At 42.9% G+C, this 25,326-nt stretch overlaps 2 protein-coding genes across 2 annotated transcripts in view; both read left to right on the forward strand.

Annotated features, from left to right (window-relative positions):
* Positions 1-2,321, forward strand: part of LOC117357912 (twist-related protein 2-like) — a 97,865-nt gene extending 95,544 nt beyond the window's left edge. Inside the window, exon 2 of the mRNA XM_033939164.1 lies at positions 847-2,321. The gene's annotated coding sequence lies outside the window, so the exon portion shown is untranslated. The remainder of the gene's footprint in view (positions 1-846) is intronic.
* Positions 2,322-2,572: 251 nt separating this feature from the next.
* On the forward strand, positions 2,573-25,326 carry LOC117357238 (olfactory receptor 469-like). The gene is made up of 2 exons (XM_033937609.1): positions 2,573-3,010; positions 24,353-25,326. Exon 2 carries the CDS (start codon positions 24,382-24,384, stop codon positions 25,324-25,326), a length of 945 nt encoding a protein of 314 aa, XP_033793500.1. The 5' UTR covers positions 2,573-3,010; positions 24,353-24,381.

Here is a 25,326-nt window from a genome sequence, read left to right on the forward strand (position 1 = left end):
GTCATGAGGGGAAGCAGCGTTGGAGGGGGGAGGAGGTGGGAAGGGGCTGAAGAACTGCATGGAGGGAGGGAGGGATTATGGAAAGCATTACAGAAAGGAGAGAGTGCTGGATAAAAGAGCATGGAGGAGGGTAGTGCTGGATGGGAAGGGAGAGACAGAAACAGCTGGAGAGGAGGTTGGAAGGAGAGAATGAGAGTAGCACCCATGGGGGTGTGGGTTGGAAAGAGAGAGAGAGAGAGAAGGAAAGAAGCACTTGCAAGAGAGGGGGGTTGGAAGGAGAGAGAAAAGCATCCGTGGGGGGAGGAGTGTTGGAGGAAGGGAGAGAGAAGCACTAAAAGGGTACAGAGGATGGGAAGGGGGACCAAGGAAATGGGTGGAGTATGGGCAGGGCTTTGGGTGGAGTGTGGGCAGGGTCACATGTCCTCCTTTTTTTGTCTTCACAAATATGGTAACCCTAGTTGCCCAGAGCTTTGTGCAACCAGTTCTCAGTCTGGCTGAAGCTGAAAATCCTGCTGTAGTAAAGTTCACAGTGCTGGGGAATATAAAAAAATAGTGGGACTGATATTCAAATGAAGTTATACATTCACCGGTGACCAATGAATGCATAGATCCACTATAAAAATTATTCAGGTGGTATCAATAGGGTGGGAGTACTGTAGAAAATAAGGCCCAATCAGCTAGGAGTGCTTTCTTACCTGCATGCCTTTCTAACATGATTCTTGTAGGAGCAGACCATTGTGGTTCTGTTTTCTTCCCTGTACCCTCTCCCCTGACACGTTTCTCATGCAATAAACATAGCTGTCTTGTCTACTTCAGCTCACCACTGTCATGTTTCTTCTCATCCAGGTACTTCAAGAGCCCAGCTGTTGCAGGACAAAGCAGAGACTTTTTGGCACAGATGGCAAAGCAAAGTGAGAACTTGACTCTTGTTGTACATAATGATTCACATGCAATAGGTCTCCAACAAGCTTCTGGAGAGCAGAGAGAGACACACTAGTGGGTCCTGCTGAGCACAATGCTTCTGAGCCTCCCAGAGGATACATGCAGAACAGAGGGTGAAAGTGAGGCCCGCTCTACTCTGTAGTGACCTCACCCATAGCTATGCAACTCTAAAGGTCACTCCGGACTGAGCATCCTTTATAGATTGACATGTAGCAAATCATCAATATGAACATAATTTATTTCTGAATATCAGATTACAGGAGTGGCAGAGAAAAATGGCAGTCCATTTTTCCGCTTGGCTGGGGTCTGTCTTCAAGAAAATGTTTCCTGGTTTCTTCCGCAAGTGCTGTGGAGAGGACATTGAAAGGAGGGTCTGCACTAAGCGCTCTGATTGGATGAGAAAGCTTTGGAAGAAGAACCTTGCAAGTTTCATCAGATGAGACTGTACGATCGCTTTCTGTCTCTGACTCTCATTTTTCTGTGCAATTTTAAAAATCAAATCCAGACACTCCACGCTGCTCCTGGCAAACCTCGAATCTGGATGGGCTGCATAGAAAGAATCTTGCATTGTGCTTTGATTTCTTCTTTCTCTGAAACACTGGGACCTTTGTTTATGTGGGACTAGAAGGTAGAAGGAGGCCGATGTACAGAACACCACATACTAAACATCGGATTACAGAGCGATTTAGTTTTATCAGGTGATACTCAATACAGTGGCGTAGTAAGGGTAGGTGGCGTCCCCCTGTGCCCTCCTCTCCACACCCCCACTTCTTCCTCACACCACCCTAACGATCTCCTTTATCCCCCCCCCCCCATTACCTCTAAATATTTGCCAGTGTGAGTAGCTACTCCAGCATGCTCCTTGCGGCATCGTTGGATTTTCCTCTGACATCACTTCCTGGCGCCGTGACCTGGAAGTGATTCAGATGGGAACCAGGCTAGCACAAGTAACAGGCAGGAGAAGTTGCTTGCGTTAGCGAAGATCTACAGCGGTACAGGGTGGGGGGAGGGATGGCATAAGCGTGGCATGGTGTAGCGGGGCGGAGAGGTGCCGGTGCCTGGGGCGGTCTGCACCCCCGCCTCCCCCTTACTATGCCACAGGCTCAATACAAACAGCATGCAAATTAGATACACACTATTTGTGTTGCGAATCACATGGTAAAAGGAGGAGGAACGTGCTTAGCGTCTATGCACAAGAGCTGAGCTATGTAGATCTCATGTGCACAGGTCCAGCAGAGTGCAGAGATGTGATCGCATAGGGCTACCCCAATGTTGGTGAAAACCCGGACCTGTCCTCTTTTTAGAAGACTGTCTGGGTGCTCAAATGGATTTCCAAAACCCAGCAGTTTGTCCATGTTTTTGGAGGCCCCGAGATCGGGACCACGTCTGAAGGGCCTCCGAGCATGGGCGGATGTAGGGTGATAACAGCACACACATCCACGCATGCATGTGATGTCATCGCATTGCATCCACGCATGCTTGGAGGCCCTTCAGATGCCGCCCCAAGCTCAGGGAAGAAGAGACAAGGTTCATGTGGGAGCAGAATGAATCAGGGCTGGGGCAGGGCCATGTGTCCTCTTTTTTTTTAATGAAGAAATCTGGTAACCCTACCCAAACAAGCAGCAGAAGAGTAAAACATAAACCTGCAGCTAAAGCCTCTTTATTGTGGTGAGTTTGGGAGTCTTGTATGTGTGTGTGTGTGCATGTTCCATGGCGATTTTAGACTCAGCTGTTAGGTGTGGCTGTAAGACGTGGGACACACACATGTACAACACATACACATGGCCACTGACTAATATTCAAGCAAGTGTTTAAAATTCAGGTAAAATTAGGGCTACCAGATTTTGCAACTGGTAAAGGAGGGCAAGTGGCCCCGCCCCATTCTGCCCTCCCAGCCCCGCCCTGTTCCGCCTCCTAACCCCAGCCCCATGCAAACCTCATCTTTTCGGGCTGGATCTGGAATGCATCTGTGCATGCGCAGATGCACGCTAGATTCAGCCCCCAGTTTTGAAAAGCTGTACAGAAGCCCAAACGGTCCTCTATCCTCTGAAAAAGAGGCCATATCCAGGTAAATCCAGACGTTTGATAACCCTAGATAAAATACTCCTACCTTCATGCTACTGACAGCTCCAATTCGCTAGAAAAGTTTGCATGCCAAAAGGTGGGCGTTCCTTGCTGTGCATTACACAGACTGCTCATTTTGATACCTATGAGCTTGTTTAATGCATTTGCATACTATTCTCAGTGGCTGCTACTGCGTTCGGTAAAAGCTTCCGAGAATCCTTTTGTGCTTTGGAGGCTGAACTAAATCAAACTAGACTAGCTACAACCAGCCTTATTCAAACTGTATGCTTTTGAACATCTGCCCCAGAGTGCTTTCCTGTGATATCACTGTGTTGCTGTCAAGTACAGTGGCAGGAACTCACAGCACTCTCTAGGCAGGGATGCAGAATTCAGGCCTCGAGTGCCGCAAATTTTCAGGCTAGGTTTTCAGGCTATGCCTAATGAATAGGTATGAGATAGATCAGTATGGATTCCACTTCTACTACATGCAATTCTAGCTCAAGTATAGAATACCTGGCCTGTTTGCAGCACTTGAAGCCTGAATTCCTGCCTCCCTTCCTCCTAGGGAGTGCTTCAATATATTTAAGCAAGATTTTCTCCATTAGATCTACAGAAGGCAATATGGCATCGAGCTCAGATGTCTGAAATGGGCTTTCGCTAAACATTTTGGGCTAGATTCAGGAAATGGTGCTGAAAAAATCAACGCCAGAAAAAATATTGGCATTCAGCGCTATTCTATAATGGTCCAGTGGCATAACCAGACCCAGTATTTTGGATAGGCCCACATTTTACTTGGATGGGCCCTTCCACATTTTTACCTCCCGGCAATATATACCCCCAACAGGTAATTTTTATACCCATCCAATATTTCTCCCTCTGCCACATCCTGCCCTAACTGATGTCACTTCCTGTTTCCTATCTGGTGAAACACAGCAGAGGGAAGCCCTTGGGGCCAGCAGCAGAAATGAACTGCTGCAGGTACCAGGATATGTGCAAGATATACTGGGGAGGGGGTCAGGGTTGAGAGATAGTATAGGAGGGCAGATACCAGGATGCCACAGCGGAGAGAGATCAGTATGGTGCTGCAGCTGGATAGGCCTGAACCAAAAATAGGTGAGCCTGTAACCACCCATAGCTATGCCACCGTAAAGGTCACTCCAGACCGAACGTCCTTTATAGAGTAACATGTAGTGCCGATTCCCGCACCCAAATCTGGGCACTAGGACTTAACGCCTGCTGAAATCAGGTGTAATTCCTGGCAGCCAGTTTAGTTTATTGGTGGTTCATCAAAAATTCAAAAACAAGTTCTTGCCATTACAATATAAATGTGGTCCTGATAAGGATCCAAGTTTTGGCGACTACGTCGCCTTCCTCAGGGAACAACAAAGAATGGATACAATGAACTACAAGCCATGCTGAGGAGAATCCTTCTCAAGTATCCATTCCTTCTTGTCCCCTGAGGAAGGTGATGTAGTCGCCAAAACTTGGATCCTAGTCAGGACCACATTTATATTGTTTGTCAAGGACTTGTTTTTGAATTTTTGATGAACCACCAATAAAGTATACGTAATTGAAGGTTGGCTTTGACATCTTCTGGGCCTCTTCTTTTGCTGTTCTGTTTCACCCCGAGACTTGGTACCTTCTTTTTTGTTGTTTTCGCATCTGGTTTCAGTAGACATAAGTCCTGGTGCCCAAGTGTGGGTGCCAAATTCATAATTCTATAATAGCTGCTCATCTTTGAGTGTCCATTATAAACTAGCATTGAACACCGATTTTTGTTAGCACCATTTCCTGAATCTAGCCCTTTATACTTATTTGAGAGGATTCAGGCTACCAGATAGCTCAGGGGGTGAGTAGCCACAGTCCTCGATGGCCACAACCCAAGCAAGTTTTCAAGATTTACATAAGGAATATGCATGAGACCTATTTGCATATAATGTAAGTAGTCTGTGCAGATCAATCTCATGCAAATTATTTGTGCAAATCTTAAAACCCAGTTGGGGGCTAGATGCACAAAGCACGGTTGCTAAGACCGTACGGGTTACTGTGGGCCGATTCTGAAACAGCGACTGATGTTCCAACACGTCTGCATGCAAATGATCTTCGCAAAGGTTCACCGAAATCCCATCCGATCGGTCACAGTGAGAGCGACTGACACATGCGCAGAGCCGGTTTTGGGAAGCCCAAACAGCAGAATGGCAGGGGAAGCCTCAAATGAGCCTCCTGCCACTCAGCTGTTAGGGCTTTTTTCTTTTTTAATGACACAGATGTGCGTATGTCACACATGCACATCTGTCCCCATTAAAAAAACAAACTGCGAGCCACCTCCCAACTGATGACAGTCCCTACCCCTGATGACCCCCAGAACCAAAATATAGACAGGAGGGCTGCCCACTACCTCCTGCTGCCGCAACTCTTTCCCCCCTCGATCTTCAATAAATAAACAAGAGGGGTGCCCACTCCCTCCTGCCACCGTAAAACCCCCTGCCAAACTGACCCCTCTCCTCTTCCTTTCTCCACTTTACCAAAATCGACAGGAGGGATGCTCCCTCCTGCCACCAGATGTCCCTCTGGCAGGAGGGATGCCCAGTCCCTCCTGCTCACAGACTCACCAGTCCAAAATGGCGGGCCTTACCCTTCCCGGTACATCCTGGGATGCATGTGAAGGACGCTAAGGCTCCGATTGGCTCAGATGCCTAAGGCCCCTCATCTGAGCCAATCAGGGCCTTATGCCCCTCCCTCTGCATCCCAGGATGACCAGGCAGGTGAAGACCCACCATTTTGGAGTGGCGGGCCTACAAGCAGGACAGACTGGGCAACCTTCCTATTGTCATCATAATTTAGAAGTATGGGGAGGTTCAAGGGGAGGTGGGGGTGGCTAGAGGGGGTCATGGGGACATTCTGTGGCAGGAGGAAGTGGGCATCCCTTCTGAAGATTTTTGGTAAAGTGGGGAAGGGGAGCGGAAAGGTCACTTTGGGGGATCCTGGCGGAGGTCGGTCAGTTTGATGAAGTGGTTCACAGCTGTTGGAGGGAGTGGGCATCCCTCCTGTCAATTTTTATTGAATCGGGGGGAGGGGGTCCTGCAGGGGAGTGGTTCAGCTGGTAGGAGGGCAGATCATGGCAGCAGGAGGGCATGGGCATCCCTATTGCCTCTATTATGGTTTAGGGGATCATTGGGGGAGGGCAGCTCAGCTTTTCTTTTTTATGGGCTAGATTTGTGTGTTTGTGTGTGTGTGTGTGTTAAATACACACCCACATACATCTGTGTCCATAGAAAAAAAATGAAAAAATAGGCAGATCTGGCGGGTTTTTCTGATTCAGGCATGCAATATTAGACCATCGATCAGATGACTGGTTTTAATATTAATGACCTCATTTTAATAGTAATGAGGTCGTTTGCATGCCAGAATCGGACAATATATGACTGCACGGTACATGGAACTGTCGGTACACAATTTGAGAGTTTTGTGCATCTAGCCTTGGGTTCTGGCCCTTGAGGACCACAATTGCCCACTCTTGAGATAGCTCCACATGATACAGGTTAAGCTGAACGGCCCTGACCCTACCTTAAAACAGCTACCCAATGCTTCTATTCAAGGAAGAAGAATTTTAGTTATTATATTTCCATCCCAGTACATTGTGATATTTGTGGCCCCTGCTCCTACCATCTAAAATCAGTGCTGCAGGTATCAGAATGCATCAAGAATGGAGATGGCAGTCCGATCCTGAAATCTTCCTCCTTGAACAGGATCACTGGAACCTCTAGGGGGACTCATACCCCATACAGCTCCTTCTGCCTGCTGCTGGCCCATGCTTAAATTTCAGACTGTGCATTATGACCAATGTGGGAATCCAACAGCCCTGGGGCCTAGTGTGGTTTCCTAAAGAAGGGCCTGAATGCAACAGTGAATACAAGTTCACAGATTTAACTGATGTAAGTAAAACCAGAATGGACTCAGCCAGGCCCTGATGACCTAGGAAAAACTCAGTGGGTGTATTCACTTCTACAGTGTTCATTGCACCAGGATGCAAGGCTTGTAGTGCATGCAGCCGCCCCTAACTTCCTGTTTTACACTTGCCAGAAAAAGAGTGTACACCAGTATTATAATAACGTTTTATTTTTTTGTAAATGTTTATGCAACAGTATGTATCAATAAAGGGTAAATTCACTTTTTTCACTAATCTTCAGACATAAAGAAAATATGGAACATGGTTGGGAGAGGGGGTGTTTCTTATGGACAATATTTAATAGCACATTTCCCATATGTAAAACCTCAGTTTGCATAGATTATCTAGATTGAAAAAGGGACGCCCCAGTCTGAACACTCACAATTTGCAGTGTTTGACAAAAGGCTTGATGAATAGGCAGCCTTTTGTAAATTACCTGTGGGAGATAGGATTACCAAATTTGTTCGTGCACAAAAGAGATGTGGCCTTGTCCTGTCACTAAATCGATGGGGGTCGATTTAGTGACAGGACAGGATCACGTGTCTTTTGTGCATGAACTGAGCATGTGTGAAATCTGAGCATGATCAGGGAGGAACTGGCAAATGCAAATGGAAGTGGAAGTGTAGCTGCTGACAGCCACAGTGTTCAGATGGCCTGGGGGTTCTGGTGAAGGAGATTTGCAACTAGTAAGGTTGGGGGGGGGGGGGTGCCCTGTGTTCGGGCCTTGATCCTGGATGCCCTGTGTTCGGGCCTTGATCCTGGACTCTTAAGGCAGACCTGAACTATAATGTCCAGAGAGTAATAACCTTAGCACACTAGCATGCACAAGAAGTCTCTGTTCTTTTCTGACATTTACTTTATTGAATAAAAGTTGTTAAATTACTCACAATTCATAAATTCTTAGAAGCTTGTTGCCCTAAGGCAAAAGGCTTTTTAGTAGTAGCTAAAGATGGGAATTTTGAAGAGAAAAAGGTTTTATGGCAGAGTTGGAGAGTCATCAGCTAAATTAAAGTAGTTCCAGAGGTGAAATGCAGAGTAGTGCATGTGTGGGGTAAAGAGACAAGTTTAGTTCCAGGGGAGATGGAGCATGTCTGAGCTCACTCAGGCACAAAGGTCCAGAAGGAAAACCCACAAGGCCAGGGGGATAAGGTTAAATGACCAATAGGGGATAGAACCTGACCAAGTTATAGAGGAGGTCATAGAAGTTATAGAGGAGGTAGATCAGCTGAGAGAAAATGATGGTCTTTACAAGAGAAAAGATCGCTAGTACCAAGGCTTATACAGATAAGCAGGGGTAGTTGCAGCATATAAAAGACTACATTACACACAATGCATTGCTCACATATGGCAGGAAATGACTACAGCACTAAAATTCTAAGAAATTAGAATAGCATTAATACATCTTAGAGCTATATCATAAAAACTAGCATAAGGCTGCTGGGGGCAGAACACCCTGATACTATATAGGTGTGTGCTACTCTCCAGCTGTAGCTACAGAAGAGACTTACGAAAGCAGTCATTTTACAATTATATATGTTCAGGGAAAGAGCAGCATCACTGGGAGTTTTGAACACATACTGTAGAGGGGCATAATCAATGCATACGTCTAAGTCTGATTTGGGTGTATGGCACTAGACATCCAAAGTCGGCAGTGGGAAAGTGTCCATTTTTTTAAAAATATGTCTATAATTTTTTTTCCACGAAAATCATCTATCTGGACGTCCAGGCAATTGTTCATCCAGACCACCAGGACATTTATGTTTATACCACATTTTTGACCAAAATTTTGTCCAAGTCCCAAATGCCCAGAACAAGACCATTTAGACATAGTAGGGGCCAATCTTATAATGGACTGGCCACCCAGACAAGGCAACAGAGCAGTGGAGCACCTTACAGGGCACTGCTGTGAACTTCACAAAAAGGGTGGCAGATAAACATCTCACCAGAACTCCCTTATAGGTTATGGTGAGCCCCCCCCCAAAAAAAAAAAACCCACTATATCTACCTGTCTACAACCCAAAAGCCCTTATGGGTGCAGGTGGCACCTATATGGCAGTAGAGTGGGGTTTGGGGGGGTGCACATGTTCCACCATAAATGCAGAAGTTAGAGTGGCTTATGGGCCTGGGTTCTCCTCTCTATGGTTCACTAGCCCACCCCCTAGACTATTTAAGACATCTGTGTGCAGATCTACTGGGCTTTCCTATACCAGGTGCTGATGTTCTGGAGACAGGTATGTACTTTTTTTATTCTGATCTTTGTGGTGGTGTGAGGGGGGATCAGTGAACACTGGGGGAGTGTGTGTGGGGTCTTTACTTTGTCTCTGCAGTGGTTATCTGGTCACTTTGCCACTTATACCTGTTTTTACATCGTCTAACTCACAACGTTTGTTATGTCCAGGATATCTAGTAAAGCATTCGATTATCACTGCAGGACGACTAAGCCTACTTCGGCCCCCATCCCACCCACATACTGCCCTGACCACTCCTCCAGATATACCCCTATCACCTCTGGACACACAGCAGCATTCAGAGGCATAAAAAGTCCCGCAATACGTCCAGAAAGTTGGTTTGATTATCAGCACTTGGACAACCTGCCTTTTAGGTCATCCAAGTGCCAACTTGGGTGGGTTTTTAGATGTGTTTTGGTTTTGATTGTGAGCCCCATAGGTTGCAGCTATTATACATGTATGCTACGTGTACAGCTTATGTGTGTAAGTGTTGGATTTCACACAATCAGACATCCAAACTGGAGCCAATTACGAAGTCCAGTGGTAGAACTCAAATTTGAGATTTCTGAGATACTTTTAAACAGAGGTAAGCACGATTGTTCTCGCCATCAGTCCTCAAAATCTTAGGTCCAAACAAGCACATATGCATTTCTAATTTGAGCAGGTGCAATATCAACAGCCAGATTTTGGGAGGTTTAGATTTAGGTCATGTTAAAGAATAGGCCTTGCAAGCATACTTGCCAGGCCTGCTCAAACCAGTCTGTTTTCACAATTGGGTATAGGGTTCAACTAAAGGAAAAGAAAGTCCTCATAGGTGAAGACATCAAGTAAACAAAGTGAAATCCAAGAAGAGAGATTATCCGAGACAGCCTATAGTAATGAACAAACTTAATTATTTAAAGTCCAACACATATAAGTCCTTCATGAGGCAAGCAACACTCAGTCTATATTTGCCTTCAAAAGCATGCAGGACCAGACACAGCCGTGTTTCAGCAAATGTGACTGTGTCAGGAGTCAAATGCACTATTGCAACATCTGGCAGAATATCAATGTCAACACAACTCAAAAAATGTAAACAAAAAGGCTGTGGCCTTGAAAAGAAGTGCTACTGACTTTCCAAAACCCGGCGGTTTGTCTGGATTTTGGAAAGCCCTGAGCTCTGGCTGCATCTGGAGGGCCTTCAACAAGCATGCACAGAACATAAGAACATAAGTTGCCTCCACTGGGTCAGACCAGAGGTCCATCGTGCCCAGCGGTCCGCTCCTGCGGCGGCCCATCAGGTCCATGACCTGTGAAGTGGTTTCTGACTATTCCTATAACCTACCTATACTTCTATCTGTAACCCTCAATCCCCTTTTCTTTTAGGAACCTATCTAGACCCTCCTTGAACCCCTGTAGCGTGCTCTGGCCTATCACAGCCTCCGGGAGCACGTTCCATGTGTCCACCACCCTCTGAGTGAAAAAGAACTTCCTAGCATTTGTTCTAAACCTGTCCTTTTTCAATTTCTCCGAGTGCCCCCTTGTACTTGTGGCTCCCCACAGCCTGAAGAATTTGTCCCTGTCTACCTTCTCTATGCCCTTCATGATTTTGAAAGTTTCTATCATGTCTCCTCTAAGTCTCCGCTTTTCCAGGGAGAATAGCCCCAGCATTTCCAATCTGTCAGCGTATGAGAAGTTTTCCATACCTTTTATCAGCTTTGTCGCTCTTCTCTGGACTCCCTCAAGTACCGCCATGTCCTTTTTGAGGTACGGCGACCAGTACTGGACACAGTACTCCAGCTGTGGGCGCACCATCGCCCAATACAGCGGCAAAATGACTTCCTTCGTCCTGGTCGTGATACCCTTTTTGATGATACCCAACATTCTGTTCGCTTTCTTTGAGGCTGTCGCACACTGTGCTGATGCTTTCAATGTTGTGTCCACCATCACCCCCAGGTCTCTTTCAAGTTTGCTCACCCCCAAGTTTGCTCACACAGATATGCACATGCTAGAAGCCTCCCGAATGTGGCCTGGAGGTCAGAAATAAGAGACGAGGCTTTTATGGGGCAGAACAGGGCAGGGCTATGTGTCTGGGTTTGTCCTTTGTAAAATATGGTGACCCTGGTAATAATGTAATGATGCATCATAATAATAGTCCCTTAATCTGCAGACACCTCTTCATTACCACCCAATAAAATTGAACAAAATACTTTTTCTCAGCCTACCGGCCCATTCCTTCGCACCTTCTGCATAACTTAGAAATGAATTCCATATACCTTAAGATCTGTTTTATATCATGGGGAACCTACAGGCTCACAAATCACTGCTCTGCATCAGGTCCCAGTAGATACATCCATTCTGCTGGAATTGTAAACCTCACTGTCACTAATATGAATGACACCAATTTAATATTTCATTTATTGGTTACACTAGAACAGTGGCTCTTAAGCGTGTCCTGGGGGACACCCAGCTAGTTGGGTTTTCAAGATATCCCTAATGAATATGCATGAGCAAGATTTGCCTATAAAGTAGATAGTAAGCACGCAAATTTCTCTCTTGCATATTCATTGGAAAAATACAGAATGAAAAAAGTGGACTAAGTGTATAGCCCTCAATGGAGAATGCCCCAACTTTTACAATTATCAATGCTGATTAAGCCTTTTAAACAATATAAGGGATTGCTCGGCAAAGCTACATTAGAGGTTTCTAGTGCAGGCCAACGAGATACAGGAAATGCTCCAAAGCGCTCAGGAATTCTAAGACCATCAGAGCATTTATCTCACTGGCCCACGGTAGAAACCTCTACCGCAGTTTTGTAAAAGCTAGCGTATGTTAGGCACCTAGATCGGCTGGGAGCACCGATCTAGGCCCCTAACTTTAGGCTTCATTTATAGAATGGGGATCTGTATGTTCAAATCCTCAGCTCAATGGCAGCGCTGAAAAAAAGCAAAAAGAATGCTAAGAATTATTTGGAACGGAACAGACGATAACGTGGAGAAAAGGATAATGCCTCTGTAAGTCCATGGTGCAAACCATACCTTGAATATTGCATTTAGTTCTGGTTACCCCTCTCAAAATAAAAGAACTGAAAAGCAAACGGAGATAAGCAGCAACTTTGAAATTAGTTAGGGCTCTTTAGCTTGAAGAAAAGGTGATAGAAGAGATATGGTAGGAAATTTATAAAAATTATGAGTGGGATGGAGTGATTAAATAGGGAACAGATGTTTAATCTTTTAAAGAACAGAATAACTAGAGGACACACCCTGGAACTAATAATCAGCACACCGGAAAAAAAAATTGGCGAAAGTATTTTTTTCATTCAACAATCAAGCTGTGTAATATTTTGCCAGAGAATGTGATGAAGGTATTTACTAGCTGAATTTGAAAAAGGTTTGGACAACATTCTTCCACAAGATTGCCACTAGATGGATTTTTGTGCAATTTTGAACCCAGGCTCTGACAAGGCAGGAATGAACAGGTATTGTTCCTGTCCCCACCCCACAAGACACAAGGAAAACCTCGAGAGGTGCCGGAGGGTGAAAGGGTTTGTATTAGGGAGTCAGGTTGGGCATTTGATCATGAATGGGAGGTACAAGTCTCCCAGTACTAGATCCTTTAAGAAGGACCCTGGGAACATCAGACTACCCATCATTTTGCATAATAAGCTGATTTGCATCTCATTATTTCTTTACTCAAAATTGTGCATTAAAGGGTAAATAATGTACTGTTTAGTCATTTAATGCACCTGTTTGGTTAAAAAAAAAAAAATCCCCTTAGCCTAGTGGTTAGAGCTACAGCTTCAGCTAGGGTTACCATATGACTCCAGAAAAGGGTTTCATTTCCATTGAAAGCAATGGAAGCAAAACCCAGATATTTCAATCCGTCCTCCTTTTTCTGGAGCCATCTGGTAACCCTAGGCCGCCCTCAGCATCCTGAGGTTGCGTGTTCAAAACCCACACTGCTCCCTGTAATCCTTGGCAAGTCACTTAATCCTCCATTGCTAGACTGTGAACCCACCGGGACAGATAGGGAAAAATGCTTGAGTTTCTGAATAAATTCATGTAAACCATTCTGAGCTCCCTTGGGAGAACAGCATAGAAAACTGAACGAATGAATGAAAAGTGCGATTGTAAAACCACAAAAAGGCGGTATACAAATTCCAATCCCCTCCCCCCCTTAGTTGTACATCAATCTAAGCTTGTGAATTTTATAAAATTTGGTTATTTAATAGCTTTCATCTGATATAATTGGTTAATTGAAATATCATTTGTTAATCAAGAAAAAGGAATATGACTTCAGAAGGCAAATCTCTTTCCTCACTGCTATCCATGTATCATTCATAGAAATAAAGGTTAATAAATACAAATTAAACAATAATTATATGTGGAGGTGCATTCTTGATATAATGTCTAAGTCTGACTTTGGACATTTTGGGAAGCACTTCCAAAAATCAGGTAGGGAAAATGCCCATTTTCAAAACCACATAACATCCATATATATTTTTCAAAAATGGCTATTTCTAGACGTATTTACCCTTAGTGCATCTATCTTTTTTGGCCATTTTTGGAAAACAGACCGTACAAATGAGAAACGTACAAAACAAACCATTTGCATGTAGGAGGGGCCAGCCTTTTTAGTAGACTGGCCACACAGACATGGCAGCAGAGCAGTGGGTACCCAAAGGTGCACTACAGTGAATTTCACATAAAGGGTCCCAGTTACACATGCCACCATAACCTCCTTACATCGTATGGGGAGTCTTCCAAACATCACCCCCAAACCAACTGTATCCACCTGTCTACCATCCCAATAGCCCTTAAACATGCAGGTATCACCCATATGTCATTACAGAGGGTTTGGTGGGCTCAACCTTTTCATCACAGGTGCACAGGTTAGAGTGGCATATGGGCCTAGGTCTTTTTCTCTGTAGTCCAATGTACTGACCACCACGCTACTCCAGACACTTGTTTGCTGCTGTAATAGGAATGGCCATTACATTGGCTGCTGTCAAACAGACAGATATATACTATTGCATTTATGTTTTTGGGGGTGGAGTAGAGATGGGATGGGGGTTATGCTTTCATCCGTGACCAATAGTTCAAGTTGAATTTTCTGTGAGAGTACAGCCCAAACTTCAGATTGGAAGGGTGTATATTCTCTTACCCCTCCTAACTCTCTTCACAGTAAATAGAAACATAGAAGATGACGGCAGAAAAGGGCTATAGCCCATCAAGTCTGCCCACCCTACTGACCCATCCTCTTAAGTCTATACCTAGCGACCGATATTCCAGTTCGACCCTCGTAGGGATCCCACATAGGTATCCCATTTATTCTTAAAGTCCAGCACGCTGCTGGCCTCGATCACCTGCGCTGGAAGCTCATTCCAACGGTCATCCACTCTTTCTGTGAAGAAATACTTCCTGATGTCGCTATGAAATTTCCCGCCTCTGAGTTTGAGCGCATGCCCTCTAGTGGCAGAGGGTCCCCTGAGAAAGAAGATATCATCTTCCACCTCGATGCGTCCCGTGATGTATTTAAATGTCTCAATCATGTCTCCCCTCTCCCTACGTTCTTCTAGAGTGTAGAGCTGTAGTTTGTTTAGTCTCTCCTCGTACGAGAGACCCTTTAGCCCCGAGATCCTCCTGGTGACCATCCGTTGAACCGATTCGATTCTAAGCACATCTTTACGGTAATGTGGCCTCCAGAATTGTACACAGTATTCCAGATGAGGTCTCACCATGGTTCTGTACAATGGCATTATGACTTCAGGCTTCTTGCTGACAAAACTTCTACTGATACATCCCATCATCTGCCTTGCTTTAGATGAAGCCTTCTCCACTTGATTGGCAGTTTTCATGTCTGCACTGATGATTACTCCTAGGTCTCGTTCCGCCGAAGTACAAGTTAAAGTTTCTCCATTCAAAGTGTAGTTTCTGCATGGATTACCGCTACCGAGGTGCATAACCTTACATTTCCCAGCGTTAAAGCCCAACTGCCAGGTCGAGGACCATCTTTCCAATGTAAGCAGGTCCTGTGCCATACTATCCTGTAAAGTACATTCCCTTACTATATTGCATAGTTTAGCGTCGTCGGCGAATAATGTTATTTTACCCTGAAGCCCCTGAGTCAGATCCCCTATGAATATGTTGAAAAGGAGTGGGCCCAGGACTGAACCCTGCGGTACTCTGCTGGTCACCTCCGATGTTTTAGAGAGGGTACCGTTAACCATTACCCTTTGAAGTCTTCCACTTAGCCAATCATTGACCCAAGTAGTTAGTGTTTCTCCTAACCCCATCGATTTCATTTTGCTCAACAGCCTGCGGTGTGGGACGCTATCAAATGCTTTACTGAAATCCAGGTACACGATGTCCATAGACTCTCCCAAGTCTAGCTTCCTTGTCACCCAGTCAAAGAAGCTGATGAGATTAGATTGGCAGGACCTACCCCCGGTGAATCCATGTTGATTGGGATCCCGTAGATTTCCCTCAGACAGGATCGTGTCTAATTTGCGTTTAATTAAAGTTTCCATGAGTTTACACACTATTGATGTGAGACTCACCGGCCTGTAATTCGCAGCCTCTGCCCTGCAACCCTTTTTGTGTAGAGGAATGACGTTGGCTGTTTTCCAGTCCAAGGGTACTCTCCCCGTGCTTAGGGAGAGATTGAAGAGTGCAGCTAGCGGTATCGCCAGGACATCGCACAACTCTTTGAGCACTCTTGGGTGCAGATTGTCTGGTCCCATGGCTTTATTTACCTTTAGTCTTGACAGTTCACTGTAAACTTCACCTGGTGTGAACTCAAAATTCTGAAACGGGTCGTTCGCACTTGACTTAGCCTTTAACTGAGGACCGTGTCCTGGTGCCTCGCAAGTGAAGACAGAGCAGAAGTATTCGTTCAGTAGTTTGGCTTTATCTGAATCTGCTTCCACGTAATTCCCATCCGGTTTGCTAAGGCGTACTATCCCGTCTGTGTTCTTTTTCCTATCACTAATATACCTGAAGAAGGATTTGTCCTCCTTCTTAATGTTCTTTGCTAGAGTTTCTTCCACACGAAGTTTGGCCTCCCTAATTGCTGTTTTGACCACTGTAGATCTGGTCCTATATTCCATGATGGCTTCGCTTGTTTCCGTACGCTTGTAGGAAAGAAATGCTTTTTTCTTCTCCTTAGGTGTGAGATCTCTGCGGTGAACCATTGGGGTTTATTGTTTCTTTGTCGTTTATTTACTGATTTTATGAAGCGGCTAGTTGCTTCATGTATGGTTGATTTCATTGTTAACCACTTAGCTTCTACATCATCGGTCTCCACTTGGTCCTGCAGCGTCCGATGGACGAAATCTCCCATGCGTGCGAAGTCTGTGCCGCGGAAATGGAGTACCTTTGTTTTCGTGTTTGATCTAGGGAAGCCTTTCCTAAGGTTGAACCATACTATGTTGTGGTCACTGGAGGCTAGCGTATCTCCTACTGAGACCTCTGAAACGCTTTCCCCGTTGGTGAGTACCAGGTCGAGGATCGCCTGGGCCCTAGTGGGCTCCATCACCATTTGTTTGAGACGGGCTCCCTTTATGGAGTTTAATAACCTCCTACTAGCGCTGGTTGTCGCTGAAAGTGTGCCCCAGTCTGTATCAGGCATATTGAAGTCCCCAAGTAGTACAGTGTCTCCCCTTAGTACAACATTTATAAATAAATAGTACAACATTTATAGATCCTCAGAAGTCCCACCTAGCACTCATACAAATTCATTGTGTCAGGCTTTATGTACTACTTCCTCACCGGATCTTCCATACTTTGCTATTAAGTTTAAAAATACTTTTTTCCACCTTAGTGTATAAATAGTTTAAATACTTAGCTTAAAACTTGTGGTCATGCTTTTAGGGATTTATACTGCCAACATGTTTCACCCGAAGGGGTTTTATCAAGGCACCATGTCCCTAATAGAATCAAAACAAACATTTTAATACTCACATATCTAAACTATGTTACTATCTTAGCCTTAGTTAACTACCATATCCCGACACCGTGAGAACACTTTTTATAGATGGTTCTTTAATAAAAAATGCACAAAGACATTCAAACCTTTCAGCTTACAGCCGCTGTAACCGACCACTGAATAGTTAATTCATAATGGACGTGGCTTGTTCCTGTCTCACTTAAATACACTCACCCAGCTTGGACTGCTGATGATGACATCATCATAGGGGTGGCACCAACATTTAGAATAGGGAAGGGAAAATTAACTGGAAAAATTTAGTTGCAAAATGCTGTTATGCCCTCCATAAAAGCTTCCCCCAGGATAGTAAAGACCCGAGTTATTGTAACCTGAGGCCCACCCGGCTGAAACCATTCATATCAATGTAGTCCATTCAAGTTCCAAATTTAACCCAAAGCCTTTACAAATTGTTTCATCAGGCCTAGCTTTATATGTAGGGGTGGTAGTATGATTCCCTCCTGTGCTACCAAAGTTTCATTGATTACATTTTGTCCTCTAACCACTTCAGAGGCCAATCTGTTTTTGCCCTATGTTCGACTCTGCTATCCCAAAGGCATATCTACTATCCCATAACCATATCTAAGACACACTGGAGACAAATAGCTGAGAAAAAGGTCTAGGAAGTAGGTTTCAAAAATGGCAATTTGGACGTTTCAGTGATTAAGACATCCAAATACCATTTTATGTCATTTTCTTGGATGTCTCTCTGTTTTGAAAATGAACCCCATATTGTGATACCTTTAAATTACATAAGAGCTGCCATACTGGAACAGACCGAAGGTCCATCAAGCCTAGTATCCTGTTTCCAACAGTGGCCAACCCAGTTTACAAACACCTGGCAAGATCCCAAAGAGTAAAACAAATTGTAAGCTTGGATTACCGGTAATTTAAAATTTGTTTTTATTTACTAAAAATCCAAATCATACAGTTGTATAAAATTCACATAGAAAGACACTGACCTGGCTGCAAAGATACGATGAGAGATCAAACATCTGCTATTTATAGACACTGACTGATAATCCCAGAGGTCCTTGGGCGACTTTGGGGAACTCATTTAACCTTCCATTGTCTCAGGTACAAACTTAAAGGCCTTTAATTAAAGGGCTTTAATTCCTAATGCATGCTTTGCAAGGTGAAAAACAGGCTACTGCAAAATGTGTTAGTCTGTGCTAATAAGCAAAATACCACAAAATGCCTTAACTCGCCTGCTGTCATGTTTCTATGACATTTTACAGTATATCTGAGCATAAAGTCTGTGGTAATGAAAAATGATCACGGCCAGCTGAATATTTACCGCTAAGTATTTTCAGCAAAGGACTCACAATCTGAAAAGGTAGGACAGGATATAAATAAAGCTTTATTTTTATTATTATTATCTGAGTTTCTTTTACTAAAGTACACTGAAAGCTGGGTTTAACACATCCTAATGGACTTTCCGAGTGTTGAATGCCAGTTTAAAGCAGCACAATTTAATGCTTTATCTATACAGTATATATATATTTTCAGGTCATGCCTAATGTTCACATTAGCATGTAGAACAGGGATGTCAAATTCAAGCCCATGAGCCAAATTTGGCCCACAGGATAATTAAATTGGGCCCACCGTTCCTTCCCTCCCTCCATCCCGGCTTCCCGGTCTCACATTAAAGCAGCCTGCAGAGGATCACCGGTCAGCTGTAGCGATCCTAGCAGGCTACCATAGCCTCAGCAGCACGTTTCCTCTGCTAGGATCGCTACAGCTGACTGGTGATCCTCTGCAGGCTGCTTTAATGTGAGACTGGGAAGCAGGGATGGAAGGAGGGAAGGAACAGAGGGCCAAATCTCGGGCCAAAAGGAAAGATGCCAGACATCTAGGGGAGGGAAGGGACACAGAAAGGAAGAAGAAAGGAGATCCTGGCAAGCGAGTTATCAGAAGAGAACCAGACCTGGGCCCACAACATGATTTGAATAATGACCAGACAACAAAAGGTAGAATTTTTTTTTTAATTTTCTGTTTTGTGATTACAATATGTCAGATTTGAAATGTGTATCCTGCCAGAGCTGGTGTTAGACAGCAAGTGTGAACTAGGACCTAAAAAAGAGAGGAAAAGTCTTTTTTATTTATTTTGTTTACATCACAGAGCTGGCATGGGGTTGGAGAGGTTGTAACCCTATCCTTCTACTAAGACTAAGGGCTCCTTTTATTAAGGTGCGTATTTAGCGCACACTAAATCGATTAGCATACCTTAATAAAAGGACCCCTAAGTATCTTAATAAAAAATTTGGCCTGCGACTTAGTTTATGTTTTAGATTTCGGCCCCTTAAGTGATTGAGTTTGACACCCCTGATATAGAACCTATTAAAAGTTAATGTGGGAGCCTTTACTTCCTGTGTAGAAGTATCCTAGTGGTTAATGCAACAGCCTGAGAACCTGGGGAAGCGAGTTCAATTCCTGCTGCAGCTCCTTGTGACCATGGGTAAATCACCTAACCCTCCACTGCCTCCAATTGTAACCACAGAAAGTGATAAATCAAATCCCTTTTCCTTCCACATATTTAGGATGTGCTAAGTAGGCTAATGTGAACACACCAGTTAATCAAGTTTCAAGTTTATTTGTTCTTGATGAATCGCCTATTCAAATTGCTAGGCGATGTACAGCAATAAAAACATATACTAATAAAATATACAAATAAAATGTTAGTATTAACATATAAAATAACTTTTGTTATGAGTTAGAACTTAACAAACTAAGCACATACATTTAAAATAAGTTTTATGGGTTGAGACTTACAAGAATTGTGAGGATAAGAGGGAAAAAGTTACAATTTTTGGATAGAAGAGAGGAAAAAACATAAAAGGGAAAAACAAAAAGGAGGGTAATGTTAGCTGCTTAAAAAGAGAAAAAAAAAAGGAAAATCGATATTTAAAATACTAGAAGTCATAGGCGTCCTTAAAAAGAAATGTTTTTTAAAGTTTTTTTTAAACAAAGTTAAATCTTTTAGCTCTCTAATATATTGTAGTAAGAGATTCCATGAATGGGGGGCCATAACTGAGAACATATCATGCCGTCTGGTACCTATGACTTTCAATGAAGGAATGGAGAGAAGATTGTGGGAGGTTGAGCGAAGAGATCGTGTTGTGCTATAAGGGATTAGCCATCTATTGATAAATTGGGGTTCTTCAAAATTTAAGGCTTTAAAAACTAAAAACAATAATTTAAAAGTAATGCGATGGCTTACCGGAAACCAGTGGGATTTAACCAACAGAGGGGTAACATGGTCATATTTTTTAGCGTTGTAGATCATTTTTACGGCAGTATTTTGTATTAATTGCAGCCTTCTTTTTTCTTTTTGCGTAACGTTAATGAGGAGGGAATTACAGTAATCTATTCTAGAGATTATTAAAGAATGTATTAGAATATTAATGGATTCAGGCTGTAAGAATTTGGCAAGTGAGCGAATTAATCGAAGTTTATAAAAACATGTTTTAACAATATTGCTAATATAATCATGATATGTAAGTTTATCATCTATCATGATGCCCAATATTTTTAGAGCGGTGACCAGTTCTAAATCAGTGTTGTTAATGGAAATTGGAGATCTTAGTAGTGTATCTTTTTTCCAAGAAAAGAGCATCGACTTCGTTTTATTGAGATTTAATGCTAATTTATTTGTGTTAAGCCAGTTTTTTATTATTACAAATTTGTTGTTAATGGCTGCAATATCATCTTTGCTTTCCGGGTCTAATGGATGAAGAAAATATCTTCATAGAGGAAACCTTACTCCAGTTTGGGGCTGCAGGATTCTCGTTAGAGTAAAAGAACATTTTACCCAATGAAATAGATGCTTCTAGAATTGTGAGGGGTTATATGTGCATAAACTAAACTAAACCTTAAGTTTATAGACCACATCCTCTCCATAATCATGGAGCTCGGTGCGGTTTACAAGAGCTTAATGTAAGGAAGGAACAGCATAATGGGGTTGGAGATTGAGTATTGGGGGGGGGGGGAAGAGAATAGCCTAGTTTTCAGATGCTTTCGGAATAGTTGGAAGGAGTCCAGATTCCGTAGTGGGGCAGTATGGTTATTCCAGAGCTCGGTGATTCTGAATTAGAGAGATTTCCCTAATTTTCCCGCATAGTGGATACCTTTTAGTGTGGGGAAGGATAGTTTAAGTTTTTGGGTGGATCTGGTGGAATCAGGACTCAAGGAGTTCCAAGATAGTGGAATTAGGGGAGGGAGGATGCCGTGATCTACCAATGAGAAGGACAAATGTTTATGTAGAACAAGAAAAGGCATCTTCAGCTGAGTGGAGCCACAATATATACATGCACACACCTTATAAAACACACATTTTCCCATATATTGAAGCAGATCATTTGCATCTGCCTCAAAGCAGGGATAAAATATACACAACCTATGAACTTTCTGATGCATGCCTTCATTACTTAGCTGTCCTGTTATAAAATCAACCTCATAGTAAGAACACAAGAATAGCCATACTGATCAGACTAAGGTCCATTTAGCCCAATATTCTGTTTCCAAAAGTGGCCAATCAACTGTAGGTCACAAGTACCTGGCAGAAACCCAAATAGTAGCAACATTCCATGCTACTAATTCAGGGCAAGCAGTGTCTCCCCCCCCAAAAAAAAAAAATAAATAAATAAAAATGTCTGTCTCAATAGCAGAATATGGACTTTTCCTCCAGGAACTTTTCCAAACTTTTTGTAAACCCAGCTACATTAACCGCTGTTACCGCATCCTCTGGCAACGAGTTCCAGAACTTAACTATTCACTGAGTGAAAAGATATTTTCTCCTTTTTGTTTTAAAAGTATTTCCAGGTAATTTCATTGAGTGTCTTTGTAATAACGATATGATGACAGGGTTAGAAAATGAAAGAGAGAGCATTTTGCAAAACCAATTCGGGAGGTAGAGAATAAATCAAAGGAAGTATTCCAGATTGCTCAGAACTTGAGAAGCCCACAGTTAAAAATGTTCAACAGATAAATGATGACACCAAGGATCTCTCAATGGCTGAAATGTTAGTGTGCTATTTTCAGAATAAGATTCAGGCTATTAAGCAATCACTCTGAAGCATCTCTCAGCCAGATTCAATTAATAGTTCATTTTTGGGATCTCTTAATATACATAAGCTATAGGTGTTGGATTCGAGCCATTTTTAAAATCTTTTCTACAATTCTCTGAAAAGCAAATTCTGATGTTTTGCTCTGGTTTTAATTCCAATGGGGTTTAAGAACATAAGAATTTCCATACTGAGACAGACCGAAGGTCCATCAAGCCAGGTCCCAAGAACCTAGCTAGATTGCAAATAGTAAAAAATATTTTATGCTGCTTATCCTAGGAATAAGCAATGGATTTCCCCAAGCTGATATAGAAAAGGCTGAATTGCTTAATAAATATTTCTGTTCTGTGTTCACGGCTGAAGTGCCAGCAGCGGGACCGCAGAAGACAAACATGACTAGGGCTGGAGGAGTGGTAGACCCTGACCAATTTTCAGAGGGTTATGTTTGTGAGGAGCTAGCTAAATTAAAGGGAGACAACGCAATGGGGCAGGATGGTGTACATCCAAGGTTGCAGAAGGAACTTAGGGAAGTTTTGGTGGCTCCGTTGACTGACCTTTTCAATGCTTCTCTAGAGTCAGGAGTGGTACCGAAGGACTGAGGAAGGGCGGATGAGGTCCATTTACAAAAAAGTGGAAGTAAGGAAGAAGTAGGGAATTACAGGCCAGTAAGTCTGACTTCTGTGGTACAGAAATTAATGGAAACACTTTTAAAACAAAGAATGGTGAAGTTTCTGGAATTCTGTGGATTACAGCCGGAGGCAACATGGATTCGCTAGAGGGAGATCTTGTCAGACAAATCTGATCAATTTCTTTGACTGGGTGAACACAGAATTGGTTAGAGGGAGTGTGCTAGATCTGGTGTATTTAGATTTTAAAGTCTTCGACAGTGTTCCATACAGACATCTAATAAATAAACTGAGTGCCCTCATGATGGGCCCCAAAGTTACGGGCCGGGTCAAGAACTGGTTGAGTGAAGACAACAGAGGGTAGTCATCAATGGAGATCATTCTGAGGAAAGGGATGTTAGCAGTGGTGTGCCTCAAGGTTCTTTCTTGGGCATGTTCTTTTTAACATTTTTATAAGCGATATTGTTGAAGGGCTGTCAGGTAAGATTTGCCTCTTTGTGGATGATACCAAAATCTGCAATAGAGTAGACACCCCGGATGGTGTGAATAACATGAAGAAAGGCCTAGCAAAGCTTAAAGAATGGTCTGAAATTTCACAGCTACAATTTAATGCTAAGAAATGCAAGGTGATGCATTTGGGCTTAGATTACTGCAATCTACTTCTGCAATCTAATTTCCTTACCACTTGTCTCCCACAGTGTTGCCTCTCTAACTTGCAATCTGTGCAAAACTCTGCTGCATAACATCCTCTACCAACCTCAGAAGTCTTTCATGAGGTTCTTTGGCAAATGCCTTTTGAAAATCCAGATACCCCTTCAAAGAAATGTAGTAGATTGGTGAGGCAAGATTTCCCTTGACTAAATCCATGTTGGCTTTCTCGCATTAATCCATGCTTAATTGCATTAATCCATGCCATTTTTTAATCATTTTAGCTTATTTTACATTATTCTAGACCTTATTTTGTTCCCCTTCCCCTCTCTTTCTCTTTATACAAATTGTATTTCTGCCCTTCTCCATCTTGTATCGGTAAGTTAATGTTTGTCAGTGCGTTTGATTGTTTGTAGTGTTGTTTGTAATTTGTTTTTTAATGTACATTCTTATTATACTTTGTTTTTATATTATGTAAAACTGCTTTGAATTTTATTAAGGCGGTGTATCAAATTTTTAAATAAACCTGAAACCTGAATATACGTTATGTCATTTTGTTCTTTATAATAGTCTATCATTTTGCCCGGCACCAATGTCAGACTCACTGGTCTATAAGTCCCAGATCACCTGCCTATGGACAACTTTATCTGGCACTGACTGGCCAAATCTAACCTAACCCTGGAAATGTTCACATGATAACTGTTTTTTGACCTTGTAAATTTTGTGTGGGTAAAGAGGGAGAAATTTTGGCCATCAGTGTTGTGTACCTAAATCTAAAAATTAGCCAGATAAATCCTTTAAATATTGACCGTTCAATAAGTGAAAGCTAGATCCAGGGATAATTATATTTTTCTTTCCTCTTTCATCCAGGAGTAGAAACATAACCACTTTCTGTGGAAATGGCAAGAAGAAACCAAACCACCGTGACCGAGTTCATCCTCTTGGGATTTTCTGACCTCCCCAAGCTGCAGAGTTTACTGTTCATTGCGTTTTTCTTCATGTATGTTCTCACTGTACTAGGGAACGCCAGCATCATCACCATAATTAGGGCTAGTCTTCAGCTTCACACACCCATGTACTTTTTCATCAGCAACTTATCGATCTTAGACCTCTGTTATTCTTCAACAATAACCCCCCAACTATTGGTGAACCTCATGGTGAAGAAAAAAACCATTTCTCTGATTGGGTGTGCTATCCAGTTCTTCAGTTTTACAACGCTGGGGACCGCAGAGTGTTATTTGCTGGCCATGATGGCGTACGATCGTTATGTGGCGATATGCAACCCATTGCTTTATACTTCCGTTATGACCAGAAAAATGTGTATCCAGTTAGTGACCACGGTTTACATAGGTGGCTTTGTAAACTCTTTTACACAAGTTAGTAATGCCTTCTCTCTCTCATTTTGTGGTTCCAATGAGATCAAACAATTCTTTTGCGATATCCCCGCACTGTTAAAGCTCGCTTGCTCAAGTACTGTAATCAATGAGACTATACTATCTTTCATGGGTTTCTTTATTACCACCATTTCATTGGTGGTGATAATTCTCTCTTACAGTTACATTATCGCCGCCATCTTGAGAATCCGTTCTGCAGAGGGACGACAAAAGGCCTTTTCCACGTGCTCCTCCCATTTTATCACCGTGATTTTATTCTTTGGAACACTTATTATCATGTATGTAATTCCGAGTTCCCATTACTCACTAAACAAAAGTAGAATGGTTTCTGTAGTGTACACAGTGATAATCCCTATGTTGAATCCCATGATTTACAGTCTCAGGAACAACGATGTCAAAAATGCGCTGAAAAAAAGCTTTAGACCACGGCGGTTTTCAGCATTAAAATGA

This window comes from Geotrypetes seraphini, chromosome 3, assembly GCF_902459505.1.
Source record: "Geotrypetes seraphini chromosome 3, aGeoSer1.1, whole genome shotgun sequence".
NCBI lineage: Eukaryota > Metazoa > Chordata > Amphibia > Gymnophiona > Dermophiidae > Geotrypetes > Geotrypetes seraphini.